The sequence below is a fragment of the Carcharodon carcharias genome, chromosome 13 (assembly GCF_017639515.1).
Source record: "Carcharodon carcharias isolate sCarCar2 chromosome 13, sCarCar2.pri, whole genome shotgun sequence".
NCBI classification, from domain to species: domain Eukaryota; kingdom Metazoa; phylum Chordata; class Chondrichthyes; order Lamniformes; family Lamnidae; genus Carcharodon; species Carcharodon carcharias.
In genome coordinates, this window is record NC_054479.1 from 97,712,008 (window position 1) to 97,735,506 (window position 23,499).

General features: G+C 44.2%; 1 protein-coding gene across 5 annotated transcripts in view; it reads left to right on the forward strand.

Moving 5' to 3' along the window:
• The window catches only part of ano2b (anoctamin 2b), a 175,670-nt gene that overhangs the window by 32,260 nt on the left and 119,911 nt on the right, over positions 1 to 23,499 (forward strand). For all 5 annotated transcript variants that reach the window (XM_041202729.1, XM_041202730.1, XM_041202733.1 and 2 more), the window contains one exon: positions 8,417 to 8,515. In XM_041202729.1, the coding sequence (XP_041058663.1) occupies positions 8,417 to 8,515 (99 nt within the window). The remainder of the gene's footprint in view (positions 1 to 8,416; positions 8,516 to 23,499) is intronic.

The window sequence follows — 23,499 nt, forward strand, 5'->3', positions numbered from 1 at the left end:
CAAAAGCATTTTGCAGCTCCACATTCCAGCACTTACTTTGAAACTGTCTCAACATCTGTCTCAAGGTCTTGTTGACCCCTGCTAACTTTGGCAGGTACTTGCCTTTTTGGTTGACCATCCTGAGGAATCTTTGAAGCTCAGTTATGTTCCTGGGTTGTGGAAATTCTCCGATTACTTTTGTTTTTTTTTGATAAACTGTGATTCCAGTGGCTTGTACCATGTGATGTAGAAACTTGATCATAGGTTTGGTGAACTCACATTTCTCATTCAATGTTAGGCCTGCACCCTGTAAGACTCTCAGGGCGACTCTGACTCTGCGATCATGCTCTACCCTGTGGAGCCATGTGTAAATTTGTTCTCCATATGGCATGTTACTCCTTCCAGGCCATGTGTGAGACATTGTTCTCTGGAGAAGTTCTGGAGAGGATGCTATTCCAAATGGCAATCGATTGAAACAATAATGACTGAATAGCATTATAAATGTGGTCAGCAATGTAGATTCATTATCCAGTGGCAACTGCCAACGTCCACTGTTTGCATCCAGTTTGGTAAATAAAGTACTCTTGGCTAATTTGGCAAGGCTTTCATCCACTGAAGTCATCGGGTGGGACTCACGTTCCACTGATTTGTTTAGTTGAGTTAAATTCACACAGATTCTTACAGAGCCATTTGGCTTTGGGACTGTAACCATTCCTAAACAACATTTTGGGCGGAATAGTCCCAGATTTGCACTAACAGCGGTACGGGCTGGCCACAATGGTGACTTTTCACGCCGTATCATCCCAAACCCACTGCATTAATTATGCATTTCCAGGAAACATGCCGTTTCCATGGTAGACGGGCTCTTGATTCACCTGCCATGCCATCATCTCGCTACTTCAGCATGCTGGGCACCATATTTAAAGTCCAGCTGTGCGCATACCTCTCAGCGTTTCCAGCCCACGACTGCTACAAAGAAGACATGGCCCTGAAAGGCAAGAAGACTGCAGCCCCCAGGTTCAATGACATGTCCCTCAAGCGCCTTTTGGATGCAGTGGTGGCTCACTGTGATGTCCTCAATCCCCACTCTGGCCGCAGGATGGGCAACAACCTCACTTATTTAGCTTGGGAGGTGGTGGCAGCGATGGTGAGCACCAACGCCCTCCAAAAGAGGACAACCACCCAGTGCCGCAAGGGAATGAATGATCTCCTCCACTCTGAGAGGGTAGGTCACTCTTCTCATCACTCTCAACTCTCAACTCACACACTCACAAACCAATCCAAAGGGCCCTCAGTCACTGCCAGTTTGACGGACATCACCATTCACTCTCTCACATGCACTGTCATTGTCCTCATCCCATCCATGGGACCACTTACCACCCACATAGGCCAGGCATACTTATCATCTGGCCTAGCAGGCATCCTGCTTACACTCTTTCCATCTCTATTCATGCAGGACAAGCTGGCACACAAGAGGGAGAGGTCGCAGATCAGTGAACGAATGCCTGAAATCAAGGTCCTCACAGACTTTGTAAACAGAGCCATCCAGCCGTCTGGCGAGGATCTGGACCATTCATGTGCTGACGGTGAGGTCGGTGGTGCTATACAAGTGAGGATCCAGCAGTGCAACATACATTAGACAACCATGCTGTGAGTGATGTGTCCTATTTCACAGGCTCCTGTCATGCACTAATTATCTCCCCTTGCTTTTGCAGACACATCCGGGAAACAGCCAACAGAGTCCATGGCCCAGGGCCTCCAATCAAGCCCTGAAGAAACCCCTGAAGAGGAATCAGGAGGCATCCTCCCTGAAGTCCAGTCACAGCACTCACCCACATCCTCCATCAGCGCAGAGACACACACCTCAGTGGGACCCAGATTTACAGTAGCCTCGGGATCATAATCTGTTTAGCACATTGCACTGTCTGATCTGCAGCAGGTGGCGGCAGGGACTTCCCAGGTGTCCGGCACTCGGAGGACTGCTGGAGGCCTGAAATTTGCTGAGCCCGAGTCAGATGATGAGCCTCTGGACTCGATCATGTCATAGTTGCTGGAGCTGCAAAGGCAAACTCATGGACATCAGGAAGGGATGTCCGCTGCACTTCTCAGATTTCAAGGCACAAAGGAGGAGTACGTCTGCCTTCACTCTGTGGTGATAGCACCAACATGTCAACCACTGAGGTCAACCCTGGTAGGATGGCAGCCGCCAGAGAGATCTTGGTCTAGGACGTTGCTCCTGCACTGCTGCATGGGCTCAACTCCATCGCTGGCACCATAGTTGGCCTCCAAAAGTGCAAGAGGGATGAGGGGAAGCTCAATCTCACTCCAGATACCCCTTCTGCTCAAGGAGTCAGCCAGGGGCCCTCAGGCACCACAGTGAGTAGGATCAGCAGGTGCACACCCAGGGCCATCCATCCAGGTGACTCCCAGAGTGTCCAGCCCATCCAAATCCCCTCTTCCACAACTGAACCCCAAAAGCCGACCGGGGCCCTCTAGGTCTCAACCCTCCAGAGGATGCATGCCAAGGTCTTCACAGACAGGGCGTCACAGTCAGCAGGCTCCCTCCACCTCTGCTGTGGATGGCTGGGGAGCATCAATAAGTAGCGGCTGAGTTAGGAAAGTTAAGAAGGTATTCTTGCACAGCCTGGGCACGGTGTTAATCACTTGCACATACTGTTCACTATTGTCAATTCACTCCCAAGAATGTCTCCCTGCCTATGGGCTCCTTGTTCTGATGAGCAGAGTTCATGTCACTCAGATGTGAAACCTTTCTGCACAAGATAAAGGTAGTTGTCTCAGTCCAGGTCTCTTCACTCTGCTTTGTGCAGCCTTCAGACCAAAGTGATAGTCCAGCCTCACACTCCCCGGACACATTAGTGATGCCTGTACCTCGGCAGTGCTGGTCATTGCTGCCGTGGGCAGGCTCCACAGAGTTCCGTCATTCTCTCTGCGTGCTCACAGCACCTTTAAAGTAGGGCTGGACCCCATCTCTTCAGCATCTGTGATCAGTGATGCTGTGCTCCTGAAGGGCTCAGGTGCTGAAGGCAGCCAAAAGATCAGATGCTTCTAAAGTTTCATGGCTGCATCTTTATGCTATGACGCTGATCACAGAGCACAAGCGAGCTGCCCTCGGCCATACAGGAGTCAGACATTCTCAGAAGCTAAGTGAAGATCTATGGAGTATCCTCACAGCATCCTCCTGCAATTGAGTGACTATTAGGGCCTCCACTGCGTCTCCATGACAGGAGCATTCTCACAGAGGTGTGTGAATGGGCATAAGCCAGACTGAAGTCAAACATTCATAGATGCAATGTGAGGGTCTATGATGTCTCCTCACTGCATATCGTCATCATCATCCACAAATCTAGCAGCTATGAGGGCCTCCTGAGCGCGCCTGCTTCATCTGGCCAGTGTGAGGGTCCCATCGCAGTTAGCGTCACCTTTGAGGACCTCCTTACCCTCATCCCCATTAGCGTCTTCTTCATCAGAGGAGACCTCCAGCTCCTCCATCTCCTTAGCCAGCTCGTCTCTCTGTTGCAGGGCCAGGTTGTAAAGGCCGACGATGTGTGACACCCTCTGTGGACTATATTGCAGGGCTCCACCAGGCCAGTCCAGGCACCGGGACCTCATCTTCAGCATCCTGATGGTTTGCTGCACCAAGTTGCGAGTTGCAGCATGAGCCTCGGTTTCCCTTCACTCTGCTGCAATCCGAGGCCACCACAAGGGTTTCATCAGCCACGTCCTCTGTGGGTAACCCTTGTCCCTGAGGAGCCCAACTTACAGCTTCTGGAAGATTTCAGGGCTCTGTGACTGACTGAGAATGTAGGAGTTGTGCAAACTCCCTGGAAACCATGCACAGACCTGCAGGATGCATTTGTGGTGGTTGCACACCAGCTGCACATTCTGCGAATGGAATCCCTTGCGGTTGACGTAGTTGACCGTGTGTTGCAGCAGAATTTTGAGCGCTGATCATGAGTGCAGTCGATGGCACCCTGCACCTGTGGGAAACCCGAGATCTGGGCAAATCCAATCACTCTTGCATCCTGGCTGTCCTGATCCTGGGTGAATGCACAAAGTTGTGTGCCTTCGCAAAGATGGCATCCGTAACCTCATGGATGTATTTGTGGGTGGAGGCTTGTGAAAACCAACAGAGGTCACCTGTGGAGCCCTGAAACGAGCCACTGGCATAGAAACTGAGCGCCACGGTCACTTTCACAGCCACTGGCAGTGGATGCCCTCCATGTCCCCGTGGCGCCAAATCCTGCAGGAGCTGGCAGATGTGACCAACCAGTTCTTTAGACATGGTTCTCGCTCATCTGTAGAAATTAAAGGTGGTGCCTATAGACCCTGGGTGTCACTAGGCATTGGCCTGTGACACCTCGCTGTGGCTCTTCAGCGGTGTGTGTGGGAGCTTCAGCCATTCCTTCTTCCAGAGGCTGCTGCTTCTCCGTCTGTGCAGCCAAGCACGTCAGTCGCTCTCTTCTCCTTCGTATTCTTTGTCTCCACCCGACACATGCCTGTGCACTACCTTCAACCACAGGGCAGCCCTTGCGCCCCCTCCCCACTGCAATGCACCTCGACCACAGGGCAACCCTTGCCTCTCCCCCTCCCAAGTCGCCTCAGCCACAGGGCAACCCTTGCCCCCCCCCACCCCAATGTGCCCCAACAGCAGGGCAGCCTTTTCCCCCACCCTTCCCCCATCCCCCAATGTGCTTCAACCTTGAAGCCCACCAGGCGATCCAGGCAAGCAGTTCACAACATTACTGTGTACTTACCTCCTAGCTCCCCTCAAAGTGCAGCCCGCCAAGTGCACACCTTTTATATGCTGTTGTGAAACACATCGGCGTGATTGGGTGGACGATCCAGTGGACCAATTCCGATGGGCTGGGCTTATGATGATGTGCAGATGTTTTACAATGAGGTTCCTGACATCCGATGGCAGGAAAAGCAGAGCAGACGATTGCAAGCTGCTGCATCTTTACAATTTCTCCCTTGACTTTGACCAAGAGTGGGTGTGGGACTATCCCCGGAGTGAAGAGGCAAACTGTTTCAGCATCAGCTCGTAGGGTGATATGGTGCTTGGTCTTTAGCTTCCCTCGGACTGTAAACAATTTTGGAAATTCATTTTGAAATGTGCTACTGTAGTTCTCATCAGCAAATTTATCCACTGTATAGATTCATTTCAGATTTAGGCAGGCCTTTCTGCTTAGTAATGAGCACTCTGGATTTTGAATAACAGAGAGATTCGAGGATTCCTCAGTCTTTATATTTCAGCTTTGCTCCTATGCCTAGTTTTAAACCCTGTGTGCTATCTATCAACTTCGAATTTAATACCCCAGTACCTGTTTTCAGCATAATTTACTTCCCCACAAAGGTTACTACCTTTGTCTCTAGTTTTTCCACTTCTTGTATGTGGCTCTGTTTTAAAAGTTTCTCCCTTTTTTACTGGTTGTCAGCATTTTGGAGCAACAGTTTTGAAGTGGCCTATTTTTTCATAGTTGTGGCACTCTGTCCCTCACTACTGGACATTCTTCTCACTTGTGCGGTTCCTTCCTGCCACACTGAAGACATTTCAAAATGGCGGTTGGTACATTTTACCCTTTTTGGCGGGCTTAGGCTTTTTTTCTTATGGCCTACAAACCAAATTGTCTCAACTGATCTTTTCCACCGGATCTCTCCTTCCCTGTGGACAAATGCCCGATTCTGTTTCCTGAGTTCCATTTGCCTCACAATCTGCACTGTTTTCACTAGTGTTAAACTCTCTCTTGTCTGTAAGAGATTTGATAATGCTTTGCCTAGGACCCCAACTATGATCCTGTCGTGAATCAGCTCATCCTTTAAGATTCCATAATCACAGGTCCCTGCTAGCCTATAGAGATCATTGATGAATGAATTCATGCTTTTGCTTGGTCAATGCTTTCTTTTATCAAATTTAGCTTTTTCTATATTAAATTCTGATGGATGCCGAAATAAGAGTAGAAAGCCTGTAGGACTTTTTCATAAGAAGCTGAGGCCTTATCAACCCCCTGCTTTGACATCACGTCATCAGCAATAGATCCTACTGAATAAAATAATGTGCTAACCTGGTCTTTTTGAAGTCTTTGTGTAATCCTGAAGCAATCCTGTAACTTGTGAACATTTTTCTCCAGTTGTCCCAGTTCTGGGCCGATTGTGAGCCTTCTGCACTCTGAAGTGATTCTGGGAATCATAGTGCAGATTCCATGCTTCTGAGCCTTGGAATTGCTCCTGCTTCTGTGCTGCTGCTTGCTACTTTGGGCTTGTGCCCACTGCTGTCTGGTCTCCGGGTCTGTGTCTCAGCTTACATCTGCTTCTCCTGTGATGGTCTGATGTCTTGGTCACTCTTCATTATTTTTTCTTTCATCCTTCCTTCGAGGATCTCTTCTTGTCAGCCCTCTATCTTCTTCTTAAGGTTTGATGGGTCCTTAACTTGCTGCCACCGTGTTTTGTCATGTGGTTGGGGTCTAGATAGGAGTTTTGGGGATTGTCTATTCTCCAAAAGTATGCTACTCAAGTCTGTCGTTTCTAAAAACCATTACTCTTTATTTACAGCAAGTATTTACACATTTGAGCCTCTACATGAGGCTGGAGCTTCTCCTCCTTCCAGATCTCTCTTACTTCTCAGTCATGTAATCTGACATCATTATTACATCAGCATCATGTATTCTTTTGGTGTTAACCTTTTACTCTACATGCTCTAACTCAGAATGGCCAAAGAAAACAGCATTTCTTGGACCACATCTTACTTTCCTTCTGGTGCTAACTCCATCTTTGATCTCCACTCCGCTTGTCTACTTCTCATACTATTTATGTAACCCTGCAATTTGTTTTCCACACTGCTTATTGCAAAGGCTCTACACTGGTCAAATTACTCATGCCATCCTTTGTGACTTTGACTGCAGCTCTTTGTTTCTCCTGTTCATCTTTGCCTCTCCATTGCTTTTGAAAACATTGATTTTATCCTCTTCTAACATTTCCCTTCAGCAGCTCGATTTTACTGTACTACTCACCCTCGTTCCTTCATATTTGTTCCAAAAGTAACATTATGGTGTAAATTTTTCCTCTTCACTGCATGGGTGATAGTCTGGTGGCATGGATAGCTTAGACCTTAAAGAACCTATCTGATTTTCATCTCATTGAGGTACGAGGGGTTTGAGTTAAGGTACCAGAAATTTGAGCTTGATGGGTGAGTTAAAGTACCAGTGATTTCAGTTTTGGATAAGTATCTTGAGAGAGGGGCTTCCATGTGCATGTATAATATGGAGGTTTGAGTCGTGAAAGGAAAGTTAGAGTTCTACAGGGATTGATTTTTGTGGATAATGTCATGGCCATATTGGTGTGATGATATAACTAGATTTTTTAAAAAAGCTACACCTTAAAAGACCAAAATTCAAATGACTCCAAGATACCAGACAGTTCTGTGGATCCAGCTGTTAACTTTCAAGAAGACAAAGACCATGTTTAATTTGATATTGACTCAATGTTTATTAGAGCAGGAGATAAATGAAACTGCATCAAGATTCATTGCACAAATGCAAATTTGGCCTTGGCAAGAACAAAGGGTTTGTCCACTTAAAAGAGCTGCAGGTGGGAGAAAGATTCAGACTGTCATTAAAAGTGCCACAATACCTCACTTGGGACCATGACACGACAATGATGTGTCACATGATACCATGGTCATCTTCAGAGGCAGACTGAATCCCATCAGAGAGAGAGGAATCCAGGGTAAGGAAAGCCATTGGACTGCTGCAGTCAATTAGGCAGCTAAAGTGCCTCACCGCCATGCCTTGTAAGAGGAACAAGGACCTTCTCTTCTCTAACATGTTTCAATTTTCAAGCCTGCCTGAGAAGCCAACCTCTAGATCAACTTTAGGAGCTATCACGGCTGCTGAGATACTTCTCCAGTTTCAACGCCTTCACTTTAGACAAAGTAGTAATATGACTACAAAACAACAGGCTTGTAGTGAAACAGAGTTAAATTCTCTTTGTATAATTACTGTTTTTATCTTCATCTGTTCCCAGTTTTATGTGTATGTGAGAGCAAGATGTTGTTTTCTTTATTAATCTCCAGGGCAAGGGTGTGCAAAAATAAACTAACCTTTTCGTGTTTAAATAGAAAAAGCTTGCTGCTGGATGATTTAAACTGACTCAGTCACTCTGAGGGTAAGAATATACACATCCACATACAAATATATTTGATCATGGGCATCAAAAGGTAACACCTCAAAATTGTCCATGACAGTAACTTTATGAACTAGCAGAATGGGGTTTGTGTGAGTTAGGCTAATAATAAGCTAATTTATCTTTTCCCAACCATGACTTCTCTTATGTTCATAACATTTAAAATCACTGTAACTATTTAAAAAAAAACATTATATTTCCTTAATTTACTTCTCACAGTTTATCTTTTCTTTTCCAGTCTAAAACTCAAGGCACTAGTTATGTTAGGATACATGCTCCATGGCACGTCCTCAGTCGAGAGGCTGAATTTCTAAAAATAAAGGTTCAGACCAAAAAGGTAGGTTTTAATTTGATGTTAGCTCTACTGTCAGTTCCCCTGTTAAAAATAATTATAACTAGTGTCCTCTGTTCAGTTCTGTAGTGGGATAGCTAATGTCCTTAGTAGTGTAAGGGGGCTGAATTACACACACAGCTTATGCAAGGGATTAAACTATTAATATAATTATACAGAATATTATAGTTTTGGTATTGTAATGTTAGGGTACTGTGATGGTGATATATTATGGTGTCGTGATGTATAATATTGTAACATTGGCTGTTGAGTTGGGGATATTGTGATATTGTGATGTAGCACATTGTCACGTGTAGTACTATTTTGTCAGGGCATTGTGTTATTCAGTATTGTGGCTGGGCTTTTTCAGCCCCGCCAGCTGCCGGGATCGCCCAGTCCCACCAAGAGTCAACGGGCTTCTGGCTGGGCTGCCAGACATCCTGTGGCGGGTCCCACCACAACGGGGCCAGAAAATCCTGGCCTGTGATCTAGGGATATTGTGATATTTAAATGGGGGATGTTGTGATTTTAGTGTATTTGGATATTGTAATGTGGGAAATTGGGCAGAATTTTTCCGTCGGCGAGCTGGGGGGCGGGGCCCACTCGCCGACATGAAACTGACTTAGGATGATGTCGGGGGAAAACCTGACGTCTTCCCACTCCATTTAAATATTCAGGAAGGCAGGGGGACAGCGACATCAGCTGTCTGCCCGCCAACCTGTCAATGGCCAATTGAGGCCATTGGCCGGGTAGTTAAATTAATTAAAGGCCCTGCCCGTCCAACCTAAAGGTTGGTGGGCAGGCCAGGAGCCCCAGCGGGCTTCTGAAAAAACATGAAAACTCATCCATCAAGGGCAAAATTCTGCCCATTGTGTTGTTGGAGGTTTGTTAGAATACTTGGATATTGTGATTTGGAAGTTTTGAGATGTGGGGCATTGTGAAGTGGTGATGTGATTTCAATTTGGGGGTTTTGTCATATTGGGATATTAGGGCCATTTTTAAAAATTCTGACACCAATTTTAATTTGTGGAAATGTAACTGGAGATCTCCTTTGAGTGTATTATTAATATGCAGGGTAGTTTTTGGTGTAATTGGGAGTTAGATGTCTCTTTCATAAACTCAGAAACTAGCATAACTTCAATTTAAAAGTAAAATGCATGGTAAGGACAGCTGACATTGTAGATCTACAACCAATTAAACCATTGGATTGTTTTATTTCATGAGAGCTAGCAGAGATGACCAAAAACATTATGGAAATAGGTCAGCGTGAAAGATAGTCTCAATCTATGGGATATTCATCTGAATTAACACTGTTCTTGGAGTGGATTCTTTGATAGCTTCCTTAAGCTAATGTTCTTAGTGCTTTTAAAGAGAGTTTAACTAAATGGTTTTATGTTTAAAATGCATTAGATACAATTTATAAAGATATGTAACAAATTGTTAATCAATCATATTATATAAACAATGGTATAATTGCACTCGTTTTCTATCACAGTTCCTTTGTCAGATGCTAGTGTTGAGTTCTCAGCTTTGGCTCAGTGATAGCATGCTTGCTTTTGAGTATGAAGATTGTGTGTTCAAGTCCATCTCCAATTCTTGAGAGCAAAAATCTGATCTGACAGTCCAGTGTAGTGCTAAGGGAGTATTACACAGCCAGAGTTGCTGCCTTTCAGGCAAGCTGTTAAACCAAGGCCCTGTCTACCCTACAGGTGGACATAAATAACCCTGTGTTGTTACTTTGAAGAAGATATGTAACAATTGTTAATTCATCATATTATATAAACAATGGTGTAATTGCATTCACTTTCCAGCTCCAGTCTTTTGAGTCTCATTTAACGAGGCCTAGGACTCAACTTTGTGATCCACTCCAAGCTATTGTCAACTGCTGCTGCATGATGGTGTCATTGTTCCTGGTGCACATTGACTTGTTAAAGTTCACAATTGCCCACACATTCTCCATTTCTTATTGCTGTTTACACATTCTTTACTTCTGTATCCAGCTATTCTAAACTGGGTAAATACAGTGTAAGCCTGCTTAATGATTGAAAACTGTTTAATGCCAGTTATATTGTTACATTAATCATAAAAAGCATAGGAACTAATTGTAATGTAAATACATATCCCATGGTGCCACATGCACTGTCGCACCAAGTAACAATGTATTAGTCTATCAGTCCATCAGTCACATGGAGAGCAGGAAGAAGTACACTCAATGAAGCTCCAGCATTTAGTCTAAATATTTTTGCAAATTTTTAAATATGAATTAGGTTTTTGTTTTAGTTGGCATGCTGAGGGGAAATAATCATAGTTTTTAAAGTTTTACTTGGCTCCGTTTTTTTCTTTTAATTGATAGCTTTTGTTCAGTTTTGTAGTTTACTGGGTTCCGATTGGTTGCAAGCTAAAGTGTGATCATTTCTAACTCTTGGGAACCAGAAGACATAACATGGCAGTGGGTGTCCATGAGTAAAAATCACAAACAGTTTAAACAAATTTAATGCTGAAATAGATTTAAAAATCAACCCAAATTATTACCACAGAGAGAGAGAGAGAGAGAAAAGCAGTGAATTGTGCAAAGATGAAATGACTGCCTCTGTAATAAACACAGAGCTCCAGCTCATGATACATTGGAAAACTGATAATGTTGTAGAGGCCTTTGAGAAGTTTAAACAAATGGGCAGTCTGACATTCAGTCACTTTCTGAAAGGCACAAGCAAAGAGGAAAGGGTCAGTGACATCCTTCTGTGGGCAGGAGAGAAAGGGTTAAATTTGTTTAATAGCTGGGAGCTGAGTAAAGGTGACAGCAGAAACCCGTACAAAACTTTTGAAAAATTCAGCACAAGTCTCCAGTCAAAGTCAAATAATCAGACCTACCGTTATGAATTTATAGGTCTAAGGCAGGAATTAGGTGAGCCTGTTGATAATTTCATGACAAGATTGACAAATACAGCTAGAAAAGTGTAAATTTAAGAACACAGACGAACACAGGTGCTAGATCAGTTCATTTGGGGCTTTGCACAACCTGAAATACAAAATTGTTGGAACGGTCAAGTTCGCAATATCGCAAGCTGTCGCCACTGCCAGAGGACATGAAGCTATGAGTGGACAAATGAAGACGCTGACTATCTAACTGGTGAGGGATTAGATAAATCAAGAAAAAGGCATTGTTGATGCAGCGGTACACCAACCAAAGAATGCAGACCAGACAGAGAGAAAGATATGCAAGACAGTGGACAGCCAAATGAATCCATGGAAGGATGGAAGGAAATGTCCCACATATGATCAAGTTGCAGAGCTTGTGTAAGGCTCAATCACTGGGAAAATATGTGCAGAGCAAAGAAAGGCGAAGGCGAATGGATTATAAAAGACAGCAACAGGGTGAATGAGAAGTAAAAGATACCAAACATCCATACCCTGGAAGTTGACAATGAGTTTGAGGACATAATAGGCATAGGGACCATACAACTGCATTAAGTGGCTAAATGAGTAAATTCCCAGAGAAAAGAAATTCACATCACCATTCAGAGCAGGAAGGGGGTGAGACATAATCCCACAACCATAAATATGAAGCTTAATAACAAAGCACAGAGTAACATCATCTCACTCAGACTACACCAGCAGATCTTTGCTACAAAATTTGAAAGAAAATGGTTATCCAAGGAAAGGTGCTCTGAAGCCAAGCACCATCGTGCTAACGGCATACGGGGAACTGAGATTCAATAGCTAGGAACAACTCAAAACAGAGGGATACATGAATGAACGGATGTTAACTGTATGTTCTACGTCTCTGAAACTGAGGGTCCTGCTCTCCTGGGGATGAACAGTTGTGAAGATCTGCAGCTTTCTCAGTAAACTGTGAGAAGATGGAGGCAATACTAAGGCTGGAATTGACCCAGATTTGCACTGTGTGGTGGTGGGTGGGTAAAACGACGTTTCACCTGCTGGCTGCAATGGTGGCCTTTCAAGCCGTATTGTCCCAAACCCACATTAATTATGCATTCCCGGGAAACTCGCTGTTTCCATGGTGGGCAGGCTCTCATTCACCTGCCATGCCATTACCTTGCCGCTTCATTATGCCGGGCGCCGCACTTCAGTGCTTCCAGCCCAGGACTGCTGCACGGAACACAGGTGGCCTGAAAGGCAAAAAGACTCCAAATCCCCCTGTTTCAGTGACACATCCCTCGAACACCTTTTGAACATGGAGGCCTGCCGCGATGTCCTCTAACCCCTGCTCGGGCTGCAAGATGGGCAGCTGCATCACCAATACAGCCTGGGTGGCAGTGGTCAGCACCAATGCCCTGCAAAAGAGGACATCAACCCAGTGCTGCTACAGGATGAATGGCCTAATCCATTCTGCCAGGGTAACCCACTCTTCTCATCACTCTCAACTCACACACTCACTAACCCATCACACATCCACAGGGATCTCACACCTCAAGGGACAACACCACTGACTCTCACACACACCCTCACATTTCCATCAGGCTCGTACCCTCTCGAGCTCATTTCCTTATCCTGCCCATGGCCCAGCTCACCAAACAAACATTCCATGCAGTGCCATGTGTCCTGCTCACACTCTCTCCATCTGTTTTCACGCAGGAGAAGCTGGCTCACATCAGCAGGGAGAGGTCCCAGACTGGGGGTGGAGTGGCCCATATTAGGCCCCTACTCACTTTGAGGAGTGTGCCATCACACTGACTGGTGAGTACATGGACCGTGCCTGTGGTGATAGTGAGATTGGCAACAAGCATGCTCGTGAGGATCCTGCACCACATTATATGGCTCAGCTGACGGTAACTGCTGAGTTGATCAAATCCTAAAGGGAAACTTGAAGCAACTGCCACAACTGATTGGCAGTTTGTATTGATTTTGAGAATTCAGTAGTAATAGGAGCACCAAGTCTTATAGGTTTCTTACAAAACTAAATTAAACCTTTATGAGTAGAAAAAATGCTTTTAAATACATACATAGATTTACAAATTACTACTGTGATAACTTATAACCCCCCTAGTTAGTTTAACTCCCAGTTACACTTTTGTTAAGGCAGTAGTGAGACAAATAGATTTTAAAAGGCCCAGGCAAAGAAACATGATAACATGATAAACATGTTGAAGGGTCGTGAGAACTCGAAACGTCAACTCTTATCTTCTCCGCCGATGCTGCCAGGCCTGCTGAGTTTTTCCAGGTAATTCTGTTTTGTTAAAGAAACATGATACCCTGAACCAGTCGAATTCAAAGTGAGTTTTCTTAACTTCAGTTCTTTGAAGACAGCAGTTTGAGGCATAGATGCTGAAGGCTTTTCACACTTGTTAGATCTTAAAAGTGCCTACCCTTACACACAGCCTTTGCTCCTTTATACGTATTTTTCCTTTGAATGCAAATTCCCATTGTTTCACTATGTCTTTGGGCTTTAAACTTTCTGATAATAAAAATCTCTCATAGTACCAAGTTATAACCTTTGGAAAAAATGAACACACTGTTTCTTACTTCTCCTGGCTATTTGTAATATTTCACTCCCTCTTTTGAAAACAACTTAGTCTGGCTTATTTAAAATGCAAATATTCCCTTAACTTCTTACATTTTAAATTTCTCCCCAGTTTACCATGCTTACATCAAAGCCTTCACACCAGCTGCCTTTAATCTAATTAAGTCTCTCTCTCACACACACACGCACACACAGATACCACAATTTTACAATAAATTCCAATAACATTACGGTAATTATTACATCATCCTGACAATCTCTCAACGCAAAGATGAATTCTGCATCCTGTACCAGCACAGAAACACAAACCTCGTTGGGACCTAGATCTAAAGCAGGCTCAGGTTCACACCCTGCTGGTCACCACATGGACACATGTTTGCAGCAGGAGGAGGCAGGTTTGGCCAAGCTCCCTGGCACTTGGAGGACTGCAGGGGATCAGGCATCTATGAGGTTTGAGGCAGATGACGAGGCTTTAGATTTTGCCTTCCAACTCATCCTGGATAGTCAGCAGAAGGTGTGGGAACGTCACGCAGAGCTATTGGAAGCCCTCAATGGAGTGGCAGGTGAGTCTGAGGAGTGCGTCCAACTACTTTCTGATGAAATGGTGTCCAGATGTGCATGTATGGAGGTCTCCATGGGGAGGATGGCAGATGCCATGGAGACTCTAGTCTAGCAGAATGCGGACAAGTGTGCAGACCTGCACGTCATCGCAAGAGCCATGGGTGAGTTTTTGCAATGGCAACACGAGAGGGAAACGGGGCACCTTGACATCACACCAGGCTCTCCTTCCCCTCAAGGATTCAAGCCGGGGCCCTCAGGCACCTGAAAGGAGAGGAGCAGCAGCTGGACACTCCTGGGTCACTCAGGAATCTCAGAGGCTGTCCATTCCCTTTGAATCTCCTTTGCCTGTGAATCCCATAACTTTGTCCTCTGTCACCGCAGGGGGAGCAGTTGGCCAATGAGTAACTCTGGAGGGAGAAGTGTGTGTTTGGTGGGGCCTTTTGGAGCCTCGTGCAAGCAGTCTCCCACGCACGCAGATCCTTCACGGATCATACTCACCTCACACAGCAGAGCCATGTTCATAAGAATCTACCCAGCATGCCATGGATGCTTCTCCAGTATGCCATTGATGTCAGGCTCCAGCATCTTCTGCTCCTTGGATGTCCATGATATGAGCAAGGCCCTGACCATAAGTCCCAACTTCTGTACGTCACACTTGTCAAGACAGGTCCTGCACCGGTGTGCAATCAAGCTAATGTGGACAGACGATCCAGCAGGGGTGGGGATGATTCCGGCGGGCTGGCCTAATAATGATGTGCAGATGTATTACAATGAGGTTCCCAACATCCAATGGTGGGGGATATGGCCCACCATCAACAGGCTGAGCAGACGATTGCAAACTGCTTTCATGAGATTGTGAAACCGATTTTTGGCCTTCTCGCCATACTGTCCGCTCACGCCACCGAAGCACGCCCAACACCAGTGGGCATGGACGGTTCCACCCTAAGAACTGTAGGTAGCACACTGACTGAAAAGTGCCCACAGATCAGGAGGAATGAAGATCTGGTCCAAATGTATCCAGAGTATTTTGATAAGATGGTTGGATGCTTTGAAGGTTTTGATTATTGATCCAATGAAGAAGCCAGTGATTCACCTCCACATAAAGTACCAATGGAACTCAAAGGAAAGTTTGAAAGAGAGTTCCAAGAGGTGGAAGAAAAGAAGGTGCTCATCATAATCACAGAGCCAATGGATTGAGTAAATTCCATCGTAGTGAAAGAGAAACCAAATGGACGACTAAAAAGTTGCCTGGATTACAAAAATCTTAATCAAACAATAAAGAGGAATTACTCCCTATTCTAACACTGGAAGAGATCACACCAGCACTGATAGGGGCAAAGGTTTTCAGCAAGCTTGATGCCAGAAATGGCTACTGGAAAGTGAAGCTTGGCGAGCAATCTTCACTGTTGACAACAATCAATACACCCTTTAGTTGGTATAAATTTCTGCGTCTACCTTTTGTCCTTAAATTGAGACAGAATGTGTTCCAACAGAAAGTAGACAAGACATGCTGAGGATGTAAAACAACAGTCGGCATAGCTGATAATATCCAGATCTATGGTGTAGATGAAAAAGATTATGGCCACCATCTGTATGAAGCCACAGAGAGAACCAGGAAAACTGAGATCAGGCTAACCATAGACAAATGCATTGTGAATATGACAGAATGCCAATTCTTTGGAATGCTTTACGGATCTGATGGAGTAAGCTGAGTCCTGAATAAGTCACAGCCATCTCTGGAACGGAAACTCCAAGAGAGAAGAAATAATTGAGAAGTTTCCTTGGCTCAATCCAGTACATGACTGATTTCATACCTCACAGCAAATGTATGAGAGCTGATGATAGAAGATGTTAAGCACCAGTTGTTAGAGTCACACAAAAGGAGTTTCAACAAAAGAAGTAGTATCCAAGGGGACAACTCTATCATACTACCACAGAGAGAAACCTGTCACTCTGCAATGAGATATTTCTACAAAAGGACTTGGAGAAGCCCTGATAAGAGGGGGAAAACCAATAGTATTCACATCCAAAGCTCTAACATCAGCTGAGACCAAATATACCAACATAGAAAGAGAGCTTTTGCTAGTTGTGTATGGATGTGAGAAATTCCATAAATATCTCATGGGAGAGAACTCACAATGGAGAATGACCATTGTGTGCTGCATAGGCATCTACAAAGACATCAGAAATATTGGCCCTCGTTGGGCGGGCTCGGTGGGGGTGGGCTGGAGCAGCTGCGAGTGCGTGCAATGAAAGCTTCCAAAGGCACAGAGATGCCTCGGGAAGCTGAAGGTTTAAAAAAATTAAAAATAAAGAACTTAAAATGTTAAAAAAACATGTCCCCTAATGTCACTCTGTCACATGAGCAGGGACATGTAATGAATGAAATGTTAAACTTTATATTTAATTTTGAATTGTTGGAAACCTTGGGCTGAATTTTACCGTCGGCGAGCAGGGGGCGGGGCCTGCTCGCCGATGTGTAAAATGACGGGGGGTGACGTCGGGTGGAACCCCCGACATCATCCCGCCCCATTTAAATTTTCAGGAAGGCGGGGGCATAGCGACATCAGCTGTGGGCCCACCGATCTGTCAATGGCCAATTCAGGCTATTGATGGGATCATTGAAACAATTAAAGGACCTGCCTGCCCAACCTTAAGGCCGGTGGCAGGTCAGGAGCCCCAGCTGGAATTAGAAAAAAACATGAAGCCTCATCCACTGGCGTGATGAGGTTTCATGTAGGGATTAAAACGTTTAATAAAGTTTTAGTGTAATTTATGAACATGTCCCATCTCATGTGACATTGTCATTGGGAGATTATTATATTTGTTAGTAGATGTTGATAAAATGTTTCTCCTACAATTATTTCTTAACAAACAGAATGCCCGATTTTAATGTAAAGCTTGCTGGCATACATGAAAGTGATTGGCGCTACGGGAATGGCATTTGAAAGGAATGTGCACAGTACAAAACTTGATACCTGATCTCGAAAGCAGCAACAAAAGGGTTTGAATCCCTTATTGCAATCCAGCACTTAGCCTCAGGGAGATGTGCGCTGTTTCGTGCGCATGCATGAAAGAGCGCACTCTTGCTGTTGGGGAATCCCCCGCTTGCACAGGAAGCGCATAGCGCTTCCCGCCGGACCTTATGCTGGGTGGGCCTTAATTGGCCCACCCACGTAAAATGGCGGCGGGGCCCACTTCTCCGGCGGGGATTGGCTCCCCGCCCGCCAGAGATTGGGTCGGGCCCACCCGCCCGACAGGCAGAAAATTCTGCCCCCCATCCTGCCTGTGGATGAGGTTTCCTAAAAAATCCAAAGACACCTTGGCCTTTTCACCTGTCCATCAACCATAAGGTTGGATGGGCAGGAGACAAATTTAATTCACTTGGTACTTTAATGGCCCTAAAAAGCCTGTTAATTGTCAGTGGGCGTGCTGCTGTCTCCCACCCATGCCCACCGACTGAAATATCGCGCGAGTGTGCAATGATGTCGGGGCGCGCACCGACCCGATGAGGGCAATGTTCTGCCCATTATGTCTACATTCAATGTATGCCAGTAGTATAGGAATACACAGCAGAAAGAGGAGATGATAGCTCCTTAAGTACCACCCAAACCATGGCATTCGAGGGGAACCAATTTACTTACACACTATCAAGAATGGTATCTCTTAGTTGTTGACTACTACTCAAAGTTCCCTTTTATTTGAATGATGAAAGATTTGACAGCTACAACAATGATCTCAGCGGCATGAGTTCTGTTTGTTGAGCAAGGGATTCCTGAAAGAATAATATACAACAGTAGAGCCCAATTCGCCTCCACAGAATTTAAGAGATTCGCTGAACAGCAAGGATTCAATATCATCAATGAATGTTACGGTACCTTTTGGGGATGGTGGGGCTGGTTGGCTTGTCAAAAAAAAATCACTCCTTTTAGATTAAATATCTATCAATAATGATAAAAATGTTTTAAGAACAAACAGAATGCCCGATTTTAATGTAAAGCTTGCTGGCATACATGAAAGTGCTTGGGGCTACAGGAATGGCATTTGAATGGAATGTGCACAGTACAAAACTTGATACCTGATCTCGATGGCAGCAACAATAGGGTTTGTATCCATTATTTTCAATCCAGCATTTGTTGTAGCAAAAGAGAGGAATATTAATTAAATAAATTTGTACTAGTCATTGGTTATCCACTAGTGGGAGAAAAGCATGTTATAAAAAACTTCAAAAAACTAATTCCCAGGAACAAGGCATTCTTCAGAGTAAGCCCCATTCCAGAAAATAAATCTCGTCTCTTCAACACTTGTACCCTCCTCAGTCTTTCATGTGTGTTTAATGGAATAGTTCTGCTCATTGTCACTGGTGGAATGCTGGATATACATCCAGCTCAGATTACAACCCATACTCCAATGTACCTTGCGCAGTTATTTCTGTTTCATCCCCCAGACTTAAATGCAATTCTGTTTTACAGTAGCCAAACTTTGAGAGTCTGCCTTAGTTTTTTCAAAGCGATTGGTCAGCTGCTGCTAAGGTTCCAGATTTGTGGTTTTCAACTTGTTTTTTTGGTTAAGGAACCCTATATTATGAAATTCTGTGGAACCCCCAACCAAAGTAAAACACTATTAAATTAATGCAAAATTAAACTATACTGTTAAATACCAAATATTTGTAATATACTGTTATGTTTTGTACAATGCTAGCATATGAAAATTATTTCATATTAGTTTTTTGTGCAAAGTTTAAAAACATTCTACTGTATTTGGTACAATTTCCAAATGAGAAAGGCTTACATCCAATTCCTATGATTGAACATACATTTTGAAGCATAACTAATATGCCAAGAGGTAGAATTATCAATTAACAAGTGCTTTTTAGTTCAGGTGTTTTGCTAGGAATTGTTCCCTAGTCCTGTCGTGACATATTTTAAATATCTCAGCTGGAGTTGCTATTCGAGTCCTGAGCTGGCGATTTATTTGTTATTGGATCATGAAGGTAGACCTTTAAGCAGCTTGAGGCAATTTGTGTAATAAAGATGTAGGTCAGCTCTCATGGGCGATTATCTCTGGACTGAACCAGAAATCTGTTCCCAGAATCCATTGGGAAATTAGCTCCTGTATTATGTTGCAATGACAAGCTGCAACACAACATTTTGTTAAAGGATTAAAGCTAAGCTTCCTCTAAAATTGTCAACCTCCCAAAATATTTTTGGAATATTTGCCACCTAAAGGGATTGCTATATTTGAGTTTGATTGTTTAAATCAGAGTGCTAGCCATTGTAAAATGCACCATTAAAAATGACAGCCATTGTAAGGTTTTATCATAGCTATTGCAGGACTTAAGTTGGTAAGAACATAGGAAATGGGAGCAAGAGTTCTTCATGCAGCTCTTCGAGCCTGCTCTGCCTTTCAATAAGATCATGGCTGATCTGATCTTGGCCTCAACTTCACTTTCCTGCCTGTTCCTCAGAACCCTTGTCTCCCCTATAGTTCAAGAATCTGTATCTCAGCCTTGAATATATTCAATGACTCAGATTCCACAGCCCTCTGGGGTAGAGAATTCTAAAGATTCATGCACCCTCTTCTCTGAATGGGTGATGCCTTATTTTTAAACACTGCCCCCTAGTTCTAGATTCCCCCATGTGGGAAACATTCTCGCAGTACCTACCCTATCAAGCCCCCTCGGAATCTTACATGTTTCAATATGATCATCTCTCATTCTTCTAAACTCCAATGAGCATAGGCCCAAACTGCTTAACCTTTCCTCATAAGACAAGCCCCTTCATCCCAGGAATCAACCAAATGAACCTTCTTTGTACAACCTCCAGTGCAAGTATATCCCTCCTTAAAAAAGGAGAGCAAATCTGTACACAGTGTTCTAGGTGTGATCTCATCAACACCCTGTACTGTTTTAGAGAGACTTTCCTATTTTTATACTCCATCCCCCTTTTCAGTAAACCCTAACTTTCCACTTGCCTTCCTAAATAGTTGCTGTACCTAGATGTTAACTTTTTCTGTTTCATGCACGAGGACATCCAGATCCTTCTGTACCTGTAGCTTTCTGTAGTGTCTCTCTATTTAAATAATATTTTGCTTTTCTAGTCTTTGAGGACTTGAAAGCCATTATTAGATAGACCAATAGCAGTGATAGCCAATATAAGGTTTAACATTAATAGTGTGAGCTATTGTCGAGTTTATCAATAAAAGTGATGGCCAATGCAGGGATTAGTATAGCAATATTTGGGGGGGAGCCTTAGCTGAAATAATTCAACTGGAGCAATTGTTTCATGTTTTTACATAAAGCTTGAGGTATTTATTTGACACTAAGTTGAGCCTGATTAGTTTCTTGTTCATAAATGAAAGTACCAAAAAGCCACTGAATGACACATATCAACATGTGTCCAGATCTCTGATGTTGATCCTCTCAATGCCTGCAGCGGGAAATCTCTTAAAATTATCACTAGCAGTTAACTGCAGAACTGATGGTTCCTCTGGATTGACATCATTGTAGTGGAATTGGAAAGCCCAGCATAAGACCAGAGCTTCTTTCCTCTCACTCTGAGACAAGCGCTGAAAACTTCTGACCTGGGTCAGAATCCCTGTTTCTGACCCAGATCAGATAAAAAGTTACCTATTTACTTTCCTACAATTTTTCTGGGCCCCTCTTCCTTTGGAGGCTCCTTCCAAACTTACACAGTGCATCAATCCTTTCAGGGAGCAGCAGAGAGAATCATCGTGGAAGCCTTGGTCTCTTTTTATGGCTCTAGCTGCTGTATTAGAGTAAGTAAAGACCTTAAAGGTCCCATAGCCACTTTGAGAAGCTATGGAGAGAAGGTAAGTGTGCAAGGTCAGTGGGTTAGGGGGTAGGGTGAAAGGTGGGTGGGTGAAGGAGTAGGGTGGCAGGTGGGTGAGGGGTTAGGGTGACAGGTGGGTGGGTGAGGGGGGAGGGTGGGTCAAGGTAGCTGGAGGATCAAAGGGGTAGTCGAGTTGGGGGTAATCAGATGGTTAGGGGCACTAGTCAAGGTAGTCAGGGGATTGGGGGATAGACGGGGGGGTTGGGGGATAGTCGGGTGGTCATGGGGTAGTCAGGTCAGGGGTAGTTAGGTGGTGGGGGATAGTCGTGGGGGGGGGGGGGGGGGGTGGGGGTTGGTTAGTTGTGAAGTTGTGGATAGTTGGGGGTGTCCGGAGGGGAGTCCAGTGGGAAGTGGGGGCATCAGTAGTGTAGTTACCCAGAAGTTGGAACTGGCTTTAATCTTTCTAACTTTTTCTGGGTAACTAACAAGGTAAGTGAGTTGGAACCATCTGAAGTCTCTGACTCTAACTCAGAGTTAGAGACCTTTTTGGAGGGTTCCAGATGCAAGGGAATTGCTCATTTGAAATCCAAACTTCCTGGGCAATTCCTGTGTAGTCAGTGCATCGGGACTTCCAAGGAGTTCCGTAGCGTATCTTGGGGGAAAGGGGAGGCGTATCTCTGGGGTACAACCACCTGGAGATCAGTAGTTTTGATCCAAGGTTCAGTTGCCCCCAGTTGGAGCACTTTAAAAATTAAGGTAAATATATTTATTATCCATTCTTGAGGGCTTCGGGCCACAATTCCTGTCTGAACCTCTATTTGGTTCCCATGGCCCTGGGTCTGCCAGTATACTGGCAAAGTGTATTGGCATGCCCATACACTGGATCCCAGTCAATGGTTGGGGTATAGGAACTTTGATGTTTGGAGTTCCTACGCCATCCTACAACAATGGTCTTGTAAGAGGCAATTGGAGGTTTCAGCTCCAAAACAGCATCTCGAGAAATTTGATGAAAGGTTGGTTCTTGGAAGGGCCAGGCCTAGGTTCCAGTCATTCCGGCAGATTCCCACCTAACTTAAAACAGGAGAACCCTAGAACAACATGGATTTTGTTTAACAGCTGGGAATGACAACATGTGTGGCTCTACTTAATAAAAAATATATGAGTTAAAGATTGTAGAACTCAGTTCAACAAAATCCTTGAGCTTGAACCCATATTTTATTTATCATTTAGCACTTGCAGTATGAGGTATGGGAACACTTGTTAATGGAATGTTTGCACTCAGTCCCAATGTCCCCAATTAGGTATAGAATTAGATTTAGCTGTAATGTGAAGCTTTCTCTAACTGGACATCCCTCAAGTGGAACTGAGAGTAATATTATCATTAAAATTCTTCCGACTGCTCTTTTTGTTGTGACACTGTCAATTTCTACAGAATTACAAGTAATTTTAACTTTAGATTTATGCCCAATAGAAACCATTTTGCGATTACTCAGACAAGTTTAACATTGAACTTTACAAATAGAAGACGGAGATGAACTTCATCCACTCCATCATCCACTTCATATTAGGTGCCAGATGAGAAAGGGCAATGAACTGTATCTTTCTAATGCAAGTGAATTCAATGTTTAGCGCTTTAAATTCGGCTGAAATTGAAATTCTGTAACCGTTTACTTATAGAATTATATGGTACCAAAGCATTCTGTAGTGCTACAAGTATTTCAGGAGAAATGCTTGTAACAATGATTCAGAATTGTACCTAAGGCACCAGGAAGTTGTTCACTCAATGGAGAACCTCAGAGATGGATAAAATTGTACAATCCTCCAGCATAGATGGAGGCCATTGGGACTATCATGTCTGTGCTAGGTCTTTAAAGAGCTATCCAATTAGTTCCACTGCCCTACTTTTCCCATTAGCTTCATAAAACTTTCCTTTTTAAATACATCTCAAATGCCCTTTTGAAAGTTATTATCGAATTTGCTTCCACCACCCTTGCAGGCAGCATGTTCCAGATGAACTCACTGCAAACATTCTCTATTTTGTTCGTCTCTCTTCAGGTTCTTTTGACAATTATCTTAGATCGGTGTCCTCTGGTTACCAATTGCCCTGCCAGTGTAAACAGTTTCTCCTTATTTACTTTATTAAAACCCCTTTGGCA